The sequence below is a fragment of the Amphibalanus amphitrite genome, unplaced genomic scaffold, assembly GCF_019059575.1.
Source record: "Amphibalanus amphitrite isolate SeventyFive unplaced genomic scaffold, NRLGWU_Aamphi_draft 000001F_arrow, whole genome shotgun sequence".
NCBI lineage: Eukaryota > Metazoa > Arthropoda > Thecostraca > Balanomorpha > Balanidae > Amphibalanus > Amphibalanus amphitrite.
In genome coordinates, this window is record NW_024881499.1 from 1175558 (window position 1) to 1198265 (window position 22708).

General features: G+C 49.8%; 3 protein-coding genes across 5 annotated transcripts in view; all 3 read right to left on the reverse strand.

Annotated features, from left to right (window-relative positions):
- Positions 1-2649: 2649 nt before the first annotated feature.
- On the reverse strand, positions 2650-4657 carry LOC122384048 (glutamate-gated chloride channel subunit beta-like). Its single transcript, XM_043371054.1, has one exon. The coding sequence runs from the start codon at positions 4393-4395 to the stop codon at positions 2905-2907; it is 1491 nt and encodes a 496-aa protein (XP_043226989.1). The 5' UTR covers positions 4396-4657; the 3' UTR covers positions 2650-2904.
- Positions 4658-14031: 9374 nt separating this feature from the next.
- Positions 14032-15924, reverse strand: LOC122384109 (glutamate-gated chloride channel-like). Its single transcript, XM_043371172.1, has one exon. It carries the CDS (start codon positions 15729-15731, stop codon positions 14205-14207), a length of 1527 nt encoding a protein of 508 aa, XP_043227107.1. The 5' UTR covers positions 15732-15924; the 3' UTR covers positions 14032-14204.
- A 3105-nt stretch (positions 15925-19029) lies between these two features.
- LOC122384174 (acyl-CoA-binding domain-containing protein 5-like) overlaps positions 19030-22708 on the reverse strand; it is a 35564-nt gene continuing 31885 nt past the window's right edge. For all 3 annotated transcript variants that reach the window (XM_043371478.1, XM_043371390.1, XM_043371299.1), the window contains exon 9: positions 19030-21346. In XM_043371478.1, coding sequence (XP_043227413.1) covers positions 21221-21346 — 126 coding nt within the window. In that variant the 3' untranslated portion in view covers positions 19030-21220. The remainder of the gene's footprint in view (positions 21347-22708) is intronic.

A 22708-nucleotide genomic window follows, 5' to 3' on the forward strand; every position in this document is an offset into this window, starting at 1 on the left:
CTTCTATCTACATACCAAATTTTAGATCGATACCTCCGTTTTTGACCAAGTTATAGCAAAAAAAAAAACTGTTCAAAATTGATAACGTCAATTTTTTAACTCATTTTTTAGCAATTCTAGACCACGTAGCGCAAAACAAAGACCACCATTGAACTCCCCGTGACGACCTGCATCGAACTGATTCTCATCTTATGCAAAAATATCAACTTTGAAATTTGACCAAATTTGACCTAACCTTCACCAGAACATAATCTTACCTGGCCCTAAAGGCTGCCTGACCCACATAATCGCATTGGCATATAAAATGGACCATAAAACATGCATCACAATTCATATATTTTCATGTTGTGACCCTCAGTGACCTGACCTGGCCTATCTGTGACCTCAAATAGCAAAATGTGTGTTTGATGAATAATTCCCCATCGATGATTTTCATTGAAATGCATTTTAGGGTAACTGTGGGGAAAACGCACCCCTGGGTTAAACGCCTCCCCTAAAAAATCGTATTTCTTATCGACGCATAGGTGTTTTTTCCTGTCTTTCAGAACAGTCAGCTGCTTGTTAACGATAGGTCTCTATTTCCGGTTCTGCGTCTTGAGGAGCAGCGTGGGTAGGTGCTGATGTTGGTTTTGGGTGTTGTTTTTGTTGTTTTTTACAGAAGATTCCTAATATTTTGATGCCCTCTTTATATCACAAAACTTGCTATTGTGCACATCACTCAAAACTGCGTTTTATTGTCATTCTGTTGAATTTATTATGCTGCGGCGTTAGTGGCGCGTTTTTTGTCAATATTTTGTTGACCGGAAATGGGGTGGATGGGGAAAGACGCCTACTCGATGCATGGGGCAAGACGCCCCCAGTTTTCTGTAAGGGGGCGTTTTGCACGGTGGTGAGAGTGCTGGGTAGCGCCCTGTAGGTCGGGGCCGAAAAGGCCTCTCCCTGTCCTTTTTTGCTGATATATCCTAAACGACTGCAGATATCGTCACCAAACTTTCAGGACTCCTCCGGGCATCCATTTTACACATTGCAACAAAATTTCATTCCAAAGGCTATGATAGGTTGACCACAAATGACGTCAGAATGACGTCAAGTTCTGCCATGTTCATCGTGTTCTGTTGATAGATGGGGTGGGGGCGCTTTGCACATGGGTGTGGGCGTATTACCGTATTATTGGGGCAAAACGTCTTTTTGTAAGGGTATGCGAAAACCTTTTTGGGGGGTTAAATACCACACGCAGGTGTCTTTTCTTGGTCTCAAAGCGTAGTAAAAAGAATGAGCTACCTACATGATGGTGCCCAAAGGTTTGAGTAATCTGTGTTGGGTTGAGTGTCAGAAGGTTTCGCGCTTAAGGGGGGTGTTTTTGACCTATTCACCCTACTCGATTTTACAACGCATTTCTTTAAATGCCTGCAAACGGTGAAAATTCGACATTTGACCTGAGCTGTGACGTCATCGGTTTGACCTAGGTCAATCAAATTGGGTCACAAGGTAGTTCCCTGTTGGGGTTATCCAACACCGTTTGCTGCTTGTCGCTATAGTGCGTGGTTCTCGCGATCTTGGGAGGAAGGGGGTCAAATTGCCCCCCCCCCCAACAAGGCGCGTTGCTCGGCAGACCCCAGCAGGTTAATAGTCAGATTCCTATAGGCTTTGTAACAATTGGAGTGCATGGGTGCATGCAGGGGTTACGGTTCTATGCTGCCACATAGGGAGGGCCCAGGAGACAGATGACGTCACGGGGTGTCAAGGTTTTGTCGATTTTTAAGACTTTGCTGTGCAGTAATTTTTTTTAGGCTCTAAGGGAGCCTAAAGGTTAATCAAACTGCCTTAGACGATAGAATACTCGAAGATAAATACTGGCGAATATTGGTAGACACCCGCTGACGTCATCTTTCAACGTCACCGATGTAAACAAACGGCTAACCATTATACCTCTTATGTATATACGGCCTTGGGTGCATGGGTGCAAGGGATCAAACTGGGTGCAAAATGCATGGGATGGATGGATGGCATGTACGGCAATGATGTTTACGAAATTAAGCAAAATCGGATTCGGAACCAGTCAGTCTGGGCCCAATCTTACCAATGCCGTAAATAGGATTTGGCAGCACTGACCAGAGTTTACGGCACTGATATCAAAGACATCCTTTTTATTTACATCCAGCCATAGACCCCTTTAAAGGGGTCTATGATCCAGCTAATCTTGTCCAATGATTTTGATAGCGTGAATGATTATGAATGTTGCCTGAACGAATGAATAAGTGAATGTTGAATAGTTCTGAATGTTACCAAATGCCGTGAATGCGCATTCACGGCATTTGGTAAGATTGGGCCCAGGGCTGCGGAGTTCATGGCTTTTTCGCATATTTTCCAGTACCTACACAGGTGTAGAGCACGGCTTAAAGCCATGCAATGTCGACTCCGACAAACAGTCGGTAAAATTTTGTCGGCTCCGACCGATTCCGACCCGGGCTCCCAACTCCGCGTCCCTAATAAGCCTCAACCATGGCTATGGGAATATAATCAAAGCTGTGAAAAGGATAAACTAAAAGTTAAAATAGCGAGAATGTTGATGACAAATTCGGTGAAAGTAGGGTGAACAGATTGTGCCATTCCTTCTGACTTGCTGGGCAAAACACGGTTCAAAATAGGTCGGTAAAAGGCATTCGGGATCCATGACAGCATGAGCCCTGTATGCATGTATGTACATATGTACAAGAATGAATTTCTATCATACAACAGCGCAACGCTGCGTTAAACAGGCACAAGTTTCAAACATTTCTTATGACTTATGAGCGCATGCCCAAATCACCGCAAGGCTCCGCTCTGAAGGCCGACTTTGGTCGGCCGGTCGGCTGCGACCCGTCCGCCGGCCGGCGCCGCCTCGGCCGGTCGGCGCCGTCTCGGCTACTGGTCTTGCGGCATGCAGCCGGGCCAGTCGTCGTGGTCGGTGCACCAGCAGCCGGGCTCGGCGTCCGGGGCGCGCGGCTCGGCGTCCGAGGCGCGCACCACGTCCAGCAGGTGCGCCAGACTCAGCTGCTTCCGGCGCCGGTAGTACCAGAAGAACGCCACCATGAACACGGTGAACAGAGACGGGAACGCCAGCAGGTACATGCGCTCGTAGAAGGCGGTCAGCTCCAGCCAGAGGTGGCGCCGGTGGCGCAGTCGACCCTCCACCTCCTTCTTCTCGGCGACGTCCGGCGCGGCCACCGACTGGCTGGAGGCGTCCATGAAGATGTCGCCCTCCTCGTCTTTGATGGACGTCTTGTGCATCTTGCGCAGCCGCTCGATGGCGGCGGCGGCCGAGGCGTTTTCGGCCTCCTCCTCCTCCACCAGGTCGGCCACCGACTGGAAGCCCTGGCGCGTGCTGCGCCGGCGCTGGTACACGCCCAGCACCAGCTTCCGGACGCGCTGCTTCTCCGCCGGCTGCGTCAACATCGCGATCAGACGGATGTCGAAGATGACGACCAGCATCGAGCTGAAGACGAACGCCACGCAGACGAACATCCAGAGACTGAGAGCCGTCAGGTAGCTGACCTTGGGGATGTAGGTAGATTCTGCGTGGGAGACGGCCACGAACATGGATAGCACCGTCAGCAAGTTTGTGCTGTTGAGCAAAAGACGCGTGCGCAACATAGTGGGCGGCACAAGAATGCTCAGCCACGCAACTAGTATGAACAAAATGCTCGGTAGAAACAGCTGCACAACGTACGTCATGTTGTTGCGCTCTAAGATGATAAACAGCGTCTTTTGAGGATGTTTTCCGAGCTTGGTGCGGCGCACAGGGTTCCTCTTATCCTCGCAAAGTCTCATCTTGAAGCGGTCCTGGAACGTGAGAAATGTGTTTGGTTCCAGGTTGTACGAGGGTATGTTCCACCCTAAGTAAATGTCGTCTATGGTCATGCCGATATCAGTAAAATGGAGACGACACACTTGAACGTCGAGAGGATAGCCTTGGTACTGGAATGAGCAGCCGATTCGCAGGGACAAGTACTTTGAAGCGAACATCTTCTGTCCCCAAAATCTGCCTGTGTAAATCGTGGGCTTGATGATGCCGTTTCTGACAACTTGTCGCACGTTTTCAGTGACAACATCCGGTCGCCATAGCATATCAGCAACATCTTCTGGAATTCGTAGTGGAAAATTTCTTGATGTATTTTGAAGGCCCAGCCGCGAGTCAATCCAAACTACTCGGAAGAAGCAAGAAAATTGTATAAACCCGTCTAATTCATTAACATCCATGAAGTTAATAAACTGAACAGATATATTTACATGGTGCCGTCCGTCTTCCTCCACAGGCTCCGGTGGTAAGTCTTTGGAATAATTTGCTGGTATGAAATCATCACAGTTGACGGCTGAAAAATCCGTTAAGCAAAAAATAAATATGATGAAAATCATCGTGATTTATCAGCTTCTGTGTTATCGTCATTTAAAGTTGATATCGACACAGAAGATAAAAGCAAAAGACGCAACACTTCTTACATGCTTTAAAGATCTTCGCTTGCGATTAGGTATACGTTTTACCTGCATCATCATCAAATTTCTATTGATAGGTCCCAACAAGCCTCTGAAGCTTAAAACCCAAATTTCAAACTTAAATTTCTTAAATTTAAGACACACCTAGCAGTGCATGTGCTTTTTCTCTTCTGTGTTCTTGCTACCAGAGTTCCTGATGTAAGGCAGCAAGAAATGATACAACATGCAGAATGCAGATACTGCATTTTCTAGCCGAAAAGGTACAAACCCGTGACACTTCTTCGAAGACTTTGTCATTAGTAAAATGTCTCAAACGACGCCGGGAAAGGTATTATAGACACTTTTCTATATCCGTTCATCTCGTTTTAACCATTTCGGCCGAGCTTCGCGAACGCAATGGCTCCAAAATCGTAGACGACCATTTGTGGCCGCAAAGTTAGGTTTACCCCTCCCCCCAGAAAAAAACTTAACTGAGCTATAAATGCCGGCCTTGTGGCCTCCAACCTGACCTCAGAAGTCACTGGTTGGCCTGAGGACTGAGACTACCCTTTAACGACATTCTGATGGCTAGCGGTCACTCGAAAGCTCATGTTAGGTCATAAAAGGTCACCAGCAGTTCTTCCACAGAAACGTTTGATGGAGAAATAGTAGAACAATGACAGCACCTGGAATGATTTCAGATTATCAGTAACAATCGAATGACATTTTTGGTCAGGTCTTCACAAAACTAATGTCAGGAAAGTGAGGTATTCTTTTAAATCAAGTTCAGAAGTTCAGAGGTTAATCAAAATGCATCATATTGGATGGATACTTCCATTTCGAGTCTAGCTAGACGCGTCTAAGTCTTAGACGCGTCTAGCTGGACGGACGGCGGCTGCGTCTATCTGGCGACAGCTAACTTTAGACAGGTCTAGCTTGGAAGTCTGCCTCCAACAGTTAGACGCCAAGTTAGACGCCAACTTGGACGTCTGCCCAGTTAGACGCCAGTTGGACGCCAATGGAAGTCTCCACCCAATATAACATACCAGTATAGCGCCTTTTGGGGCGACTAACGGAGCGAGCGAGGGGGTGAGTCTTGCACGTGCGGAATTTCGAGGGGGTACCTCCAACTGACTTATGCACGGCACCCTACTGACCGGTTTCTAGCGATGTGCCAAATTTGAGCACAATCGGCCCAGCCGTTCTCGAGATCTGGGAGCGGCACCCTGCACGTGCGCACGTGCAAAATGGGTCCCAACTGACTTGTGCACGGCACCCTACTAACTGGTCCCTGACCGTGTACCAAATTTGAGCGCCATCGGTCCAGCCGTTCCCGAGATCTGGAAACGACCCCTGCACGTGCGCACGTGCAGCAGCACCCCAACTCTGGCACATGGATATGCAGTGCGTAGTGGGTGCCTACCTACATGCCAACTTTCAGCGCAATCGGCCAAGTAGTTACCGAGATATTGCAACAATTACAAAACTGACACCTCTTCGTTTTGCACGTGGCACGTGCAAAAGGGGTCACCCACATGCATCGGGAATAGTGCAGTACTTGGTAGAAGGAATGAAGCTATCCTACAAAAATTACCGCGTGTAAATCGGTCAAGTGGTTGCTGAGATATAAGCCTCGCAAAAGCGTCCGCACGGCCGGCCGGCCGGCCGCTCATACTCAGAAATTTCCGTTAATCTAAGGAAAGACTACGCTCGCTTCGCTCGCTCCGTAATCATCCGACTCGGCTGAACATAAGGAACAAAATGACACCATTTTTGAACCTCTTTATTGTGCTTCATTATGCGCCAAGTTAGCAAAAATGCAGTTGGACATCATTTGACCTCACTTAATTACCAGTATAACGCCTTTTGGGGCGACTAACGGAGCGAGCGAGAGGGTGGGCCTTGCACGTGCGAAATTGTGAGGGGGTACCTCCAACTGACTTGTGCACGGCACCCTACTAACTGGTCTCTAGCGATGTGCCAAATTTGGGCACAATCGGCCCAGCCGTTCTCGAGATCTGGAAGCGGCACCCTGCACGTGCGCACGTGCAAAATGGGTCCCAACTGACTTGTGCACGGCACCCTACTAACCGGTCCCTAACCGTGTACCAAATTTGAGCGCAATCGGTCCAGCCGTTCCCGAGATCTGGAAACGACCCCTGCACGTGCGCACGTGCAGCAGCACCCCAACTCTGGCACATGTATATGCAGTGCCTAGTGGGTGCCTACCTACATGCCAACTTTCAGCGCAATCGGCCAAGTAGTTACCGAGATATTGCAACAATTAGAAAACTGACACCTCTTCGTTTTGCACGTGGCACGTGCATAAGGGGTCACCCACATGCATCGGGAATAGTCCAATACTTGGTAGAAGGAATGAAGCTACCCTACAAAAATTACCGCGTGTAAATCGGTCAAGTGGTTGCTGAGATATAAGCCTCGCAAAAGCGTGACCACGGCCGGCCGGCCGGCCGGCCGCTCATACTCAGAAATTTCCGTTAATCTAAGGAAAGACTACGCTCGCTTCGCTCGCTCCGTAATAAGTCGCCAAGACCTCTACAGATGACCTCAGATCAACCGAACTAAAAACGGGATACATATTCAGTTGAGCTCGTTGAGCTTAGCACATCTTGCAAATTTGAATCAAATCGAAAAAAATATGGACTTCATCATCATCATCAGTTTATTGAGGTCTCCAGTAAATGGCTTTTCAGGCCTCTCGTCATACATAATACAAACGCAGTAAGATACACTATCGGTAAGAACAACACAATGAAAATATAAATGTTAAAAACGTGAATACGGTTAAGATTGTTAAAAGTATTGACAGTCAGGTTCAGCTATGTCCGACGATGCACTTGGAGGCCATCTCTCGATTCCATATGCACACACTTCTATGGGGGAAGCTGCGCCTGGCGCGCTCAGTGGAGATACGAGGGACTTCGAGCTGGCCTCCACATGCGCTCCGAGTGCGCCGGTCTGTTACGTCCGAGCGGCGCTGCACAATGTGAGCTAGAGCCGGCGGCACGTCAGATGAGATCAGCCTATCGATGAGCGCCACATCTCGCTTCGCCAACATGCCCTCGAAGCGCGCCCATCCCAGAGCTCGCAGAGCTGGGGTCACATGCTCCCGTCGGCCCAGTCCAGTGACGACACGTACAGCGAAGTTGATCGCTTTCTGAATGCGGTGCTTTTGGGAGGCAGTACAGCCTCCCCACACAGTACAGCAGTAAATAATGTGCGGGAAAACTAACGCCTCAACCAGCAGCTTCTTCGTTTCAAGCGAAATCTTGTGTCTCAACTTGGACAGACCGACGAGAACATAGTAGCAGCGGCGCGCTACCTGCGACACATGTTTCTCCCAAGTTAATGCAGAATCGATATTAACTCCGAGAATTTTAGCAGATGAAGAGGGCTCAACTTCACAGTCTCCAAATGTGATTTTCATGTCAGATTCACACTTTTTCTTGGGTGGCTTAATGATCAAAAGTTCGGTTTTGCTTGGATTAATTTTGAGTCTGTTTTGGGTAAACCACTGCAGCGCCACCTTGAGGGTATTTTCAACGCGCAGTTTGAGAGAAGCCAGGTTTTCGGCCGAATCACAGTCTAAAAATTGCACGTCATCAGCATACGTAACTTGTTTTCCGTGAGTCAAATGAGTGCCCAGGTCGTTAGTAAAAATCAAAAATAGCCTCGGGCCCAAAAGGGACCCTTGAATTACGCCATGTGTCACCGGCAACACTCCACCACCGCCACCCTGAATTTTCTGAGTTCTGTTGCGCAGCCAATCGTCGAACCAGTGACTACTGACACCATACCATCCCAATTTAACTAAAAGTCGCTCATGTTCTACACTATCGAAGGCGCGAGATGTATCAGCTGCTAGCAAAGTAGTTACATGGCCGGCCTCTGTGTTAGCTAAAATAGTACTAATAGAGTCGATCAATGCAGTTTCCGTCGAGTGTCCTATCCGAAAACCATGCTGGTTCTCGCACAGTACGTGATTCTGGTCGAGGTATGGTGACAGTTGGTTACACACGCACTTCTCGCAAAGTTTGCCTGGCACACTGTTAATAGAAATCGGTCTAAAGTTTCGTGGGTCACGTCTATCACCCTTTTTGCACACTGGCACTACGCAAGCTTCCTTCCACCTATCCGGTACCTCCCCGGTCCGCAGCGAGCTGTTTATGACATGTAACAGGTGTGGACCGATTACGGGAAAGGTTGCCCTTAGCATTTGAACAGTCACTCCATCCTCCCCACAGGCTCGTGAACTACTCATTCCTCTGAGCGCCACCGACAGTTCAGGCAACGTCACACACTGCACTTTGAACGCGCTGCTGACTACACGGGGAGGCCGAGGTGATAGTGCTGCCCCCTGCGGCACGGCTGACAACGCAGCAGCGACCTCTGCGCCCGCTCCCACGAAGTGCCTATTCAGCCGCTCGGCCCATGCGGGGTCGCTCTGGTGCAGTGGAGCGGCTCTCGGTTCTCGGTTCATAGAAACACAAATGTTATTTCAGTGTCATTTCGACGATGTGCCAGTTTTCGTGAGCTGGTGACCTAGCCTGAGGATACTGGGACTCAAAATTCTCAGGACATGTGTCAAATGGATGTCCGAAATTTTATGGTGGTTCCATGACACCAAGTCTACCCTTTCTGCGGAAAACTGTTCTTTCGGTGCCTCTGAATCCTATTCAAATTCCGCTCTAGATACCGGTTTTGTGTCCTGGGTGACCTGAACTGAAATCAATGGCACCTAAAATTTTCCGGGAGCATGCCTGAAGGATGCCCCATAGTGTACATATACCATATTGGGTTGCTAAGCACCGCCGTTTTTTACGCTTCTAAGAAAGCTTTAGGAGGGAGGGGCTGCATTAACCCTATTCCTGGCGGGGGGGGGGGGCTTCAGGAGCCCCCCCCTGAGGTTTTTTGGTTATTTCTCCCAAACGCGTTGAGCTAGGAAGCTCAAATTTTCTGACTTTTCCTAAAAGGCTTCTACGCAACATGTCTGAAAATTTTGAGTTGATCTGACCTCAGGTCAGGTCACCAGAGGCGGTTTGGTGACCCTACCTCAGAAAAGTTTGCAATCACGCCAGAGCTAGAGTTTTTGACCGATCAATTTCTTCTCTTCAGGGTTTAGTTAGGGTACCAGTATGTGCAATTTGTATATCTCGGAATTTTGATATCGGTGACCTAAGGTCAGGTCAATTTCGCGACCTCCCCATTATAAGTCAATGGGGGAAAAATCAACTCCCTGTTTTTACCACTAAAACGGGTCGGAATGGCCCCATATACTATACATGACTTCATATACGATCAACCTTCACTACCTTGAGGTCTGTTTTGCTGTTGGGCAGCTGTGAGGTCATGTGACGTCATCAAAGGTCACCAAAGGTTTTTGGCCAATAACTCCGTACAGGAACAAGATACAGACGCGTGGATGGTCTCATTGTGTTCAGCTCGTCAAGACGCATCGAATGATATACATGATGACCTCGAGGTCACGTGACCTGAGGTCAACCTTTGACCTTGACCTTTCGAGGTCAACATATATATCATTCGATGCGGATTGACGAGAGGATCACGATGATGCCCTTAGTTTGTTCCTATCTTGACTAATTCGAAAGTTATTCGAGAAAAACTCTCTCCATATCTAGCGCCGCCATTTTGACTTTTTCGACCCCTGTGACGTCATCTTTGACCTGACCTGAAAATGACCTTTGTAAAAATTGTAGATCTTGGCCGTGCGTATCCGATGCCGTTTACCGCTTGTCGCTATCTTGCTTCGTTCTCGAGATCTCAGGGGGGGGCCGAATCGGCCCCCCCCCCGCCAGTTTCTTGTCCCGGCGGAGCCCGCCAGGAATAGGGTTAACACCCTGGCCGGGGTAGGGTTCAGCAGGATGGGGTGCTCAAAGCCCCTTGCAGGTCTGTTCCTTCCTGTGGGCAGTGGCGGCGGATTCGATTTTGGCGTGGGGGGGGGGGCAAGATCCCAGACCGAGATGATATCATGGTGGATCAGAAAGGTGGTTTCGAGGCTGCTGGTATATACCCCCCCCCAAAAAAAGTCCCCAAAATCCAAAAACTCCTCGGATTCTTATTCCCTACGTACCTACTGCTGAGCAAATTTGAAAGCCAAAAAATATAAAAGTTTTATTATAAGAAAACATATTTTTGTCGAATCAGGGCGTTGCGGGAAAGTAATAACTATCAATTTCCCCTCACTGGATCCGCAAATGGACGCTGTAACGATTTTTGTATCGCTGTATTAGAATAAGTTCCAACGGGAAATTTTGTGCCATAGGCCGATGGCATGTATCAGATGTTGAAGAACGGAACTAAACTTAAAGGTAGTGTGCCACCTTTGAAAGATTTCCCATTTTATTTTTCCTAGGATAAGAAGCTTCTGTTTTTACCTAATATCGCAAAAAAAAAAATCAAAAATGGGCCTGGAATAGTGCCTTTTTCGCCTAAAAGTTTTTCGGTTTTTAGATATGTATAACAGCTGTAGTGGGCTCACCTGCAAACAGGCGTCGGGCAACAATCGCGAATGCGGCGCACTTGTGACAATAAGCAAAGGTCATTATAGTGTTACGACCATACGACGTACGGGAATGAGTTATCAGCTGTCTAATCGTAGACAACACAATGTCGAGCCTTAAACTGTAGCCTGAAACTGTATTGGTATTGTTTCTTTTATTTGGCTGTCGAACATTATTTTTGGTTTGAAATATGATTTTATGTAAAATAATTGATATGAAAAAGCCGTCTTATAAGTTATGACCCCATTTCACCACACGCAAGTGGCAGAAATGACAATGATCAGCTGACGCATTTTTCTTGGCCGAAGTCAGAGCGCGCGGCCCGACGCACCACGCGTATTTGGAAATTCCGACCTCGACGAGCATCAGAAGCCACCTAACAGGCGTGTTCGAAACCGCAGGAGATGATGATGGACGGGTTTATCGAAACTTGATTGGATGAGCATATCGGTAATAGCGATTTCAGTGTGTGCATTTATTGTTCATAGTGGTGTGAAATGTGGTTGGGGTACGACCGACAACCCGTCGGGGCGAATTTCGCACTGGGGTACTCAAAATTTGAAGAATTTAAGACGTTTCCATGAGTTTTGAAGGTATGGATAAGTTCTAAAAATCCGGTTCTCCTTATCTGGGCCATTAACTCCATACGGTCCAAGAAAGCTGGCACACTACCTTTAAGGAAAAAGGTGAGCGCTTGAGTGCTATTTCTCAATGAGGTAACTCGGTACCATTTTCTCTGTTCATGTTACATTCGATTTCCGTTCAACGTTCCCTTGATATCATGAGACAGATATCAACTGAAGCTATAGCTCATAGCATGAGAAGACCGCTTACCATACATTCAGAGGCAAACGGTCGCAACTAAACCTATTGGGACAGCAATCCGCCAGCTAAACCCACCCCAAGAAAGTGATTCGTAAACTAAGCTCACCGAGACGGGCTGTCTCGGTTTATACAGCAAGCCTACAGCGAGGCTTAAATAAGCCCAAACACTTGTCGGGCTAGGGCGAAGGAACGGAGGACTGGGACGAGGAGCCAGAAACTGTGAGTGGGCGTTATTTCATTAGGGCCTTATGGCTGAAACAGACTCTTTCCGCGTTCAGGAAATCGCATGCGAGAGCCTATTCAAATACATTATGTATAATTATTCCCGCATCAATCGCATCCGGGAGGTGCGTGCGATTGATGCGAGCGTGCTTCCATGCATTTGAATAGGCTCGCGCATGCGATTTCCTGACTGCGGAAAGAGTCTGTTTCAGGCATTAGGGTACGCAGACTGCGGTAAGGTCGACTATTATTTTCACATCAAAATTTGACACCACGTCTGTTTACTCGAGAATCAGCCGCCAGTGATATCTGCAAAGACGACGCATATCCGACCCAGATTCAACCTAGTCAGGGCGCCTCAGGTGGCGTGACTTTAGTTTCAGTTTCACATGTCAAACGACCTGAGTACAGCCACTGCAGCCACTATTTTTATTGTGCTGTGGCTTATTTTTATTGTGCTGTGACTTTGGCCGTAGGTAAATGACTTTAGCCGGTCCCGTAGCTCAGTTGGTAGAGCGTTGGACTCCGCGTGGTGAGAGCACGCGTTCCCGGTTATAACAGTCCGGGTTCGAAGCGCGACGGGCGCTTGACATTTATGGGCCTCCTGACAGGTATGGCTGCGGTTGGTGGAAGGCCGTAGCCCGTAGCCAGGCGAAGTCAGTGAGGGGACCGGCCGTGCGCGGCTATGTGCGCACGTTAAACTTTGGACTCTAAATTCTGCCATAGAACTGGAATTGCGCGATCGGAGGGTAGAGGGCAGGGTCACCGCAACAAGCTTCGCTTAGCGTTGGCTCTGTCCTTGTGAATCCTTCCTATCAAAAGGTTCGGACTAAATTTATAGAAAAAAATGGGCATGCCCCGTGGCTGATATGGTGAATAAATGAAATAAACGAAATGAAATGAAATGGCTGGATCTATTGTGGGGCTATTATGCCGCATGACCTCGTCCATTGACTTAACAACTTTGATATGACCCAGGGAGGGTTGAAGCCTATTGAGAAGGGCTTCTTTTTGTCGCATGATCGCGCAACGTTTAGTCTACAGATGGCTTCAGGAAAAGCGATCACGAGATCCATTCGTCTGTTTTGGAATGAGAGGGAGGCCCACTAATGGTCGGTGCCCCCCCCCCTAAAAAAAACTTTCAACTTTTTTTTACAAATTTCATCAGTCCTAACTACCCGCAAGCGAATGGCAAGCCCTTCCGTCTCCGCTCGCCTGAGATTTGGAATTTACCAAATAGCGGTAAACGACCACTGAAGGTCGGAGTTGCGTTTCTTGCACACTTAGAATGTCTCAAAATCGAAGCTGGAAGGACAAAAAACTGCTTTAAAGCGGAAATCGTTGGCATTTAATGTATTCCAAAGTGACGGTTAGACCAACTGTATGGGCGAATAGGTACAATATTAGTTATGGAAATTTTCCCCATGTTTAGGGCACAAATTATGGAGGGGCAAAATATACGTTTGCCACTGCTCCAAAAGTTTCGTAGGTGACGAGTCGACGACGCTTCCTCTGCCGCCCCGTATCCGTCGCCCCTAAAAGCGGCCATTTAAGGCCTGGGCTGCCGCTGCGTCACGTTGACGCTTATGCTTATATTGCCTCTAAAACGAGTTTGAGGAGAGGGAAACTTCTATTGAACGCAAATTACGCTTGTCATTTAAGAAAGGCAACGTATGTTTGGACTAGTATATGGGCATCTGATAACACCTTCAGATGATCGAACAAAATTAATATATGGCTTCTTGTCAAAGTTTTATGTCACAAATTATGGGGGGGGGGCAAAAAGATACTTTTGCCCCCCACGAGTTTGCCAGGGGGGCAGCTGCCCCCTCTGCCCCCCCGAATCCGCCGCCCCTGCCTGTGGGTCGAATTTGCCTTACCAGCACCCACCCCACCTATAGTGAAGTCGAAAATAAGACACTGAAGGGATGCAAGCTACCTGTGATAGGTAGGTATGTAGGCATGTATCTACCACGTACTTGAGAAAAGATAATGATCGGTGTGACATTTGCGTACAGACACACAGTTCACATATATTTTCAAAACACTTCACAAAATGGTCGCGTCCCACACACATACACGGCAAATTACGCAAAACATTCATGAAACGGCTTATTTGACGGCTTATTTGTTGGCACTCCGCGACCTAGACATCACTCCCCATTACTCGTACTCTCGGTACTGGTGGGGGGCCATACAGCCGACCCAGTCATCCTGATCGGTGCACCAGCAGCCGGCCGACGCGTTCGAGGCGCGAAGCGTCCCCAGCAGCTGCTCCAGGTGCAGGCGCCGCCGCCGAACGTACACCCAGAAGAAGATAACCAGGAATAGGCAAAACAGCACCGGGAATGCCATGAGGTATATTTGCTCGTAGAAGGCGGTTAGCGTGAGCCAGACGTGACGCCGGTGCGCGATCTCGTCTTCGTCGCTGGAAGCGTCGGACGCCGTCGCGGTCAGCGGCTTGCTGACCGTCTTCATGATCAGCTCCCCGTCGGCGTCGCCGGCGTCGGCCAGAAACCCGGAGGCCTGCCGGCGCAGTCTGGCGGTGGCTGAGCTGTCCACGGCGGCGGCGGCGGCGGCGATACGGTCAGTGCTCTCCTTCTGGGCAGACTCGACAGTCTGGTTGGAGCCGAGTGGCGCGACTCGCCGGTTATAGACGCCCATCACTATCTTCCGAGCACGGCGTCTATGTCGCGGTTGCGTCAGTATCGCGATCAGACGCATGTCAAAGATGACAACCAGCATAGAACTTAGAAGGAACATGACGCAGACGTACATCCACAGGCTGAGGGCCGTCAGGTAGCTGACCTTGGGGATGTAGGTGTCCTCGGCGTGTGATATGGCCACAAACAGGGAGAACAACGTCAACAGATTGGTGGTGTTGAGCAGCAGCCTAGTGCGCAGCATTGTCGGCGGCACCAGGATACTGAACCAGGCAACCAAGACGAAAAGGATGGTTGGCAGGAACAGCTGTACCACGTATGTCATGTAGTTGCGCTCCATGACGACAAGGAGTGTTTTCTGTGGATGTTCACCAAGCTTGCTTCGACGGACATGTTCTGTTTTGTCCTCACATAAACGAATCTTGAAGCGGTCTTGAAACGTGAGAAAAGTATTCCTTTCCATGGAGTAGGGTGGATGAGCCCAGTCCAAGTGAATGTCGCTTATAGTCATTCCCATGTTTGTGAAAACAACGCTGCATATTTGCACGTCAAAAGGATATCCTTCATACTGGAAAGAGCATCCGATTCGAAGGGACAGGTAGTTGGATACCAGCATGGTCTGCCCCCAGAATCTGCCATTGTATACGGTGGGCTTGATGATGCCATTTTTCACAGTCATCAAAGTGTTTTCAATAATAATGTCCGGTCGCCAAAGACGCCTGGCGACTAGCTCCGAAATCGTTATAGGAGCTCGCTTCGACGCTAATTGCGAGCGCAGACGAGAGTCGACCCAGTAGACACGGAAGAAACACGACAGTTGAATGAAGCTCGTCAGTTCGTTCACATCTAGTAGATTGATGAATCGGATGGAGAGGCGAACGTGATGTTTACCATCCTCTCCGTCTGGAGGTGGTGGTACATCTTTGACGTAATTATGCGGTATGAAATCCGTTATATTTACGTGACCAAAGGTCAAAACCGCAAAGAAGGTCAGATGAAGCAAAATACCAGAGTAATATACACCCATCGCAAGGTGGCATGCTATAATTCAGCCCACCTAACCAGCTTGCCCCAGAAATGGCATTAATACCTGAAGTAGTGAGACTTAGCATTTGACTTCAATCAACTGAAACACTTTGCTTTAATTCAGGAACACTCACTCACACGATACTTTGTGGCCCTGCATCACCCTTGCGTGAAGTCAGCGACGTCAGCGACCTCAGTCTTTGTTTGAAAAAGTAGATGTGTCACAATTTGGCATGCGTGATAACACATCGCACCACTCCTCAAAGGATAAAGCACCATAATGAGCTCAGGGAGCCTGAGGAGAAGTGGGCGGTAGGTACTAATTTTACATTAACTTTAAAACTCAGAAAATAGGATATTCTAGGTTCGTGCAGATGCAATGGCTTGAATTCTCCAGTAAACGATTGATTTGTCCTTTATTCTTGGCTATTTAACACTTAGCTTTAAGCTGATATTTCTCCAATTTAACCCTCGTACTTATAGGGGGGGGGGGGTTAACGGACCTTCCTCGGTTTTTCGCGAAGCTCGCGTAAAAAGCGGCCGATCATAACAACATATTTAGTTCTCTCGACTTAATAAATTTTACACATACCCTTAAAATTGCATGACCCTGACCTAAATGACCTTTGAACTGTGCCCCATTTCTCGAGACCATGTTTGGCCGGAGTCGCGATTCGGGGTATGTCGGCTCACATTATCCGCGCGTTTGCAGTCTTTTTGTGGTTTTAAACGTTCAAGCATGTGAAACGATGTTGTTCCCATGCACTACGGTGGGTATCAATGTCACGTGAAGGTCAGGTCATTGGCCTTTAATTAACTTGGCTCACTTTTTCGAGTTTTACATGTTTCTAAGGTAGTTTTTGGGGCTGATTTCAAATGTACAATGTGTACAATGTGTAGCAACCATTTTAACGTTTACGAAGTAGCTGGGGCGTTCCACGTCAAATTAAACACCGAAATCCGTCATCCCCTTCGATTTTTCTGAAAATTTGTAGGCAGACTGGGCATGATTCAAAACTGAGTTACGTATAATATTTTCGAAATTTGATACAGTATCGCTGAGATATAGGTCATCAAATTTAGCCAAAAATGCCACACCTCAATTTTTTAAATGTCTATAACTCTGGTTCCTTTTCTGGTATCAAAATGATATTAACAGGGTCTTGTAGGCAATTGATAAGGCTTTGATTTTTAATTATAAAATTAAATTGAAGTGACCTTGAAATGCATTTGACCTTGAATTAAAACAGAAAAATTTAAATAGCAAAAACACGTCACCTTCGATTCGGGTAATTTTTACATATTATGTCCGTCACAATGTTCCTAACCATCTGTGAAAAAAATTGGAGTGGGCCATTCATAACTCTCGCGGCAAACGCCGTTTTCATGCATCAACATCACCCAACCGCGCGTGACCTTGAAAGACAGAGTCAAGACATGCTTGCTTGTGTACACTTTCTGAAATGAATGATTGCTGATTAGTGATATCCCAAACTCTGCGAGAATGGAAATACATAGTCATCGTAGTCAAGCATTCAAGTTCCATAGTAAAAGTGTCTCAGGCAAACGGTATTTTGCGGTGAATTTTGAGCCGTGTGGAAATGCATCATGAAGCCAAAAATTCAACGAAAACATTATCACGCAACGATATCTTCACGTCTTTTTATCTTCACTATACGAAAGAATATACATTTTCGAGTATGAATGGCGAATTTCTAGTTAATCCAATAATAAATATGGCAGTTAGAGACCTGCTAAGAGTAACATGTCGCCGGCTGAGGCGGGATCGGCCGACGCGGGAAACGCAGCAATCACAATTTTGTGTTTACACGTTCATATTTCAGTTGTTTACCAACCGATTTTCAAAATTCTTACACCATAAAATTGCCTGTAGATTTCTTAGTCTTCTCACAAAGTTTGACGCGAATCGAACGTAATCAGCGGTAAGGAGCGCGATGTAAAGACGGAACCGCTCCGTTCCGTCCCGGCACAGTCTACAAATCAGGCGGCGGCTAGCGGTCGGCGCCGGCTGCCGAGTTGCCGCGTCGCCGCGGCGACAGGATGTTCACTTTACACCGCTATTACTAGACCAGTTGTGAACCGATTTTCTTCTTGCTTGCACGATGAGATGTGCAATTCAATTGTGGACAGATAACTTTAATTAATTTCGCATTAATAACATGAGATATTGGCGAAAAACAGGAGGGGTGGGGCGAAATTCACTCTTCCCCCTCCACTGCGCGTGCTAACATACGTTTGCATATGTGCCATTTTTTTCCAAACTTATGAATGGCCCACTCTAATTTTTTCACAGGTTGTTAAGAATATGGTAGGCAATAAAATATATGAAAATTAGCCAAATCGAAGGTGACGTGTTTTTTGCTATTTCAATTTTTGTGCTTAAGAACAGAGTTAAGCAAATTTCAAGGTCATATATTTAAGTAGGTGCAATTCTAAACAAATGCTTAAGAAATTACCTAAACAGTAAGGTTTATTTCATTCAAATCAAACAAGTAAAACCAAAGTTATGGTCGTTCAAAAATATAAAGATGCAACATTTTGTAAAAATTCGATGCCCTATATTTAGAAGACCTGTGGTCAGAATGTGCAAAAAACATCAATGTAATGTTCGGGGCGACACAGGAACTCGCTCACAAATTTATAATGAAATCGCTGATGGTAAGGTGCAAAACAGCCGATTTTTGTTCGATTTGACGTGGAATGCCCCAGCTTTGGTGCCTTCGTACCAAGTTACAAAGCTACCAGTGGTGGTCGACACTTACTATGAATATCCGGCAGAACCCCTACTAGGTGACCTGACCTGACCCGACCTGGCCTTAATGCATGAAAACATCATCGTGGATCAAAACTAACATGTAATTGTATGTATGTATATATGTATGCATGTATGTATGTATTGACATCAAAAGCCTTCCACATATGGCGTGGCGATTACGGCTTAGATCCGAGTAGATTCGTGACCAGCGCCTCGAAAAAAAAAACTAAAACAGCCCGACATTACGGAGTTCTGACAATTCCCCATTTTCCCGGCCTTTGGGTCATTGACCTGACCTGGAAGGTCAGGAACCTTAAAATTGGGTATCATCGGCTTCCTCCCGTCACGGGCAACACGTTCGTCTTTTCCGCGAAGTTCTAGCTCAGTCAGGGGCAGAACGGCAGGAGGGTCCAACGGAACCCCTACACATTAGTCTTAGACGCTGGAAAACGCCGCAAACAGGCGAGGGTTAGGGATGTGAATTCTGAAGACTGTGAAAAATACTTAACAACTAAACATCGCATCTAGTATCGATGTGATCATCATATATTTAGTCACGCGCCGCCGTGATTCATCACGAAACGTCGGCACACAATCGCAGACAATAAAATAAACTATTGGTATCGATAACAACAGTGTACCGACCTGTACAGTGTACACTGGTACATTGGCCTGTCAGTGCACCGGCCTGTACACTCGTAAGTTGGCTTGTCTGTGGCAGCCGGCGGCGACAGCGCCCTACCCGGGCCGGTGTCGGCGGCGCCGGAGCAGACATCCCCCGGCAGGCGGGTCTGCCGCGCGCACATGCACACAACTGGCTGCCGAGCGGGCCACACGCCTCCGGGACACCGAGATACCCCTGCCCTCGCAGGAAACCAGGGGCTATGAGTTATAAACTACTGTGGTGTCCGCGATTGGCCGCGACGATAACAATCTCCATCTCTGGTTCAAACAGAAGCACCGCTCCCGACTCCCTACCGGTCGGGTACCGGCCCCAGTGACCCGGGGGACGGTTCACACCGGTCAGGTACCGGCACCCAGTGACCCGGGGGACACCCCTCCGTTCACACAGGTCAGGTACCGGCCCCAGTGACCCGGGGGACACCCCTCCGTTCACAGAGGTCAGGTACCGGCCCCAGTGACCCGGGGGACACCCCTCCGTTCACAGAGGTCAGGTACCGGCACCCACTGCCCAGTGACCCGGGGGACACCCCTCCGTTCACACAGGTCAGGTACCGGCCCCAGTGACCCGGGGGACACCCCTCCGTTCACACAGGTCAGGTACCGGCCCCAGTGACCCGGGGGACACCCCTCCGTTCACACAGGTCAGGTACCGGCCCCAGTGACCCGGGGGACACCCCTCCGTTCACAGAGGTCAGGTACCGGCTCCCAGTGACCCGGGGGACACCCCTCCGTTCACACAGGTCAGGTACCGGCCCCAGTGACCCGGGGGACACCCCTCCGTTCACACAGGTCAGGTACCGGCCCCCAGTGACCCGGGGGACGGTTCACACAGGTCAGGTGCCGGCACCCACTGCCCGGTGACCCGGGGGACACCCCTCCGTTCACAGAGGTCAGGTACCGGCTCCCAGTGACCCGGGGGACACCCCTCCGTTCACACAGGTCAGGTACCGGCCCCAGTGACCCGGGGGACACCCCTCCGTTCACACAGGTCAGGTACCGGCCCCAGTGACCCGGGGGACACCCCTCCGTTCACACAGGTCAGGTACCGGCACCCGACTGCCCGGTGACCCGGGGGACACCCCTCCGTTCACACAGGTCAGGTACCGGCCCTCGGTGACTCGGAGGTACGTACACCCCTCCGTTCACACCGGTCAGGTATTGACGCTAGCTTACAGCTCGTAAGCTCGACAGATCACCGATATAAAGTATAACAACGGACCCGACAAACAGAACGAAACTACACCTAGACAGCACATCCCAATAACAAAAAGGTAGTGTAAGCATATATAGGTAGCCAGCCGGCGACTACTCGGCAGCTCCCGGTGTAAAGCACTGGACGGCGGGGCGCCCGTCCTCCGGCGGCCGCCAGCCACCGGCCGTGTCCGCCGGCCACGTAAAACGTCCGGTAGTATGGTGCAGGGCCCACCAGCCAGCCAGCCGGGGCGGCCGCTCGGCACCGCCAGCGGCCAGCGCTGGTTCACTCACTCGCTCCTCACTCACTCACTCACAAATACTCCGCCAGTAGACCCAGGCACCCACTGGATAACTCCCCACCCACCACCCCATCAGATACATATGCGATCACTGGACAGCCAATTTGGAATGGGTACCTACGTTCATTACTGGGCATTGTGCTCGCGCACATCATTGGGAGCAATGTTATTCAATCCCCACAATAATTAGCACCGTCACCCCACCACGACAGCCCAGTCAGAACCCAACCCCACTGGAAGCGGGCGCCGCCCTTTCCCATATTATTTATCGCATCGGTTCACTCTAATCACCGAGGGTGCAGGTGTAGAGTGTTGTACAAAATCACGGTAACGGTAGCAGTTGTCAGCTGCCATGGCCACATCGGCTGGTGACGCCCCCTATCTCCGTACAGGCCGGTCTGGCCAGCAGCCGCGGGTGTCTGGCCAGGAGCCGCGGGTGTCTGGCCAGGTGCCGGTCACAGCGCGTGGCTTTCACCTGGTATCAGCTGTCGCCGCTCCACTGACTCCCCTGGTGTTTGGCGTGTCACCAGTGCGTCACTACCGGCGCCGGCGGCTGGTGACGAGGCGCAGCACCAGCTGCAGCACCAGCGGCCAGGCCAGCAGCACCAGCACTGAGGCCACTGACAGCTCGGGCACCTGCCACCACGGCCGGGACGGGACGCTCTGCCGGAACGGAGGACCCACTGTCAGGACAGCGGCTAAAGGCACAGGACAGCGGGCAGGCACAGAACAGCGGCCAGACACAGAGCGGGCAAACACAGGACAGCGGGCACAGTGCACACACTGCCACCACGGCCGGGCCACGCTGCCAGGACACGGGTCAGGGACGGTCAGATCGGCGTCCGGTCACTGCTGACACAGACAGCGGCCAGACACTGGCTGACACAGGGCAGCGGCCAGACACTGGGTGACACAGGACAGCGGCCAGACACTGGGTGACACAGGACAGCGGCTGGACACTGGGTGACACAGGACAGCGGTCAGACGCTGGGTGACACAGGGACACTGGGTGACACAGGACAGCGGCCAGACACTGGGTGACACAGGACAGCGGCCAGACACTGGGTGACACAGGACAGCGGCCAGACGCTGGGTGACACAGGGACACCGGGTGACACAGGGACACTGGGTGACACAGGGACACTGGCTGACACAGGACAGCGGCCAAACATTGGGAGACACAGGACAGCGGCCGGACGCTGGGTGACACAGGGACACTGGGTGACACAGGGACACTGGGTGACACAGGACAGCGTCCGGTCACTGGGTGACTGGACAGCGGCCGGACACTGGGTGACACACTGGGTGACACAGGACTGCGGCAAGACGCTGGGTCACACACCGCAGCACAGGGGCGGCACATATATTTAGAAACGGCTGGACATTGCGGTCAAACACGGCAGCAGAGGAGCGGTACATGAAGGCTGCCACAACAGTATAAAACGGACCACAACGGACTCGAAATGAGTCAGCTAGGTGCTAGGTGTCAGTTAGGTAAAAGGGGAGAGAGAGAGAGAGAGAGAGAGAGAGAGAGAGAGAGAGAGAGAGAGAGAGAGAGAGAGAGAGAGAGAGAGAGAGAGAGGGAGAGCGAGAGCGAGAGAGAGAGAGAGAGAGAGAGAGAGAGAGAGAGAGAGAGAGAGAGAGGAGAGAGAGAGAGAGAGAGAGAGAGAGAGAGAGAGAGAGAGAGAGCGCGAGAGCGAGAGCGAGAGCGAGAGCGAGAGCGAGAGAGAGAGAGAGAGAGAGAGAGAGAGAGAGAGAGAGAGAGAGAGCGAGAGCGATGGAGAGAGAGCGAGAGCGAGAGCGATGGAGAGAGAGCGAGAGCGAGAGCGATGGAGAGAGAGCGAGAGAGAGAGCGCGAGAGCGAGAGCGAGAGCGAGAGAGAGCGAGAGCGAGCGAGAGATGACGAGAGGGAGGAAGGGATGCAGGCGGGGACGGAGGGAGGTAGGCACTAGGTAGGACTAGGGAGTAAGGACGGAGGGAAGGACGGAAGTAACTGGGCCTGACTGACCCTGTGCTCCCGCTGCG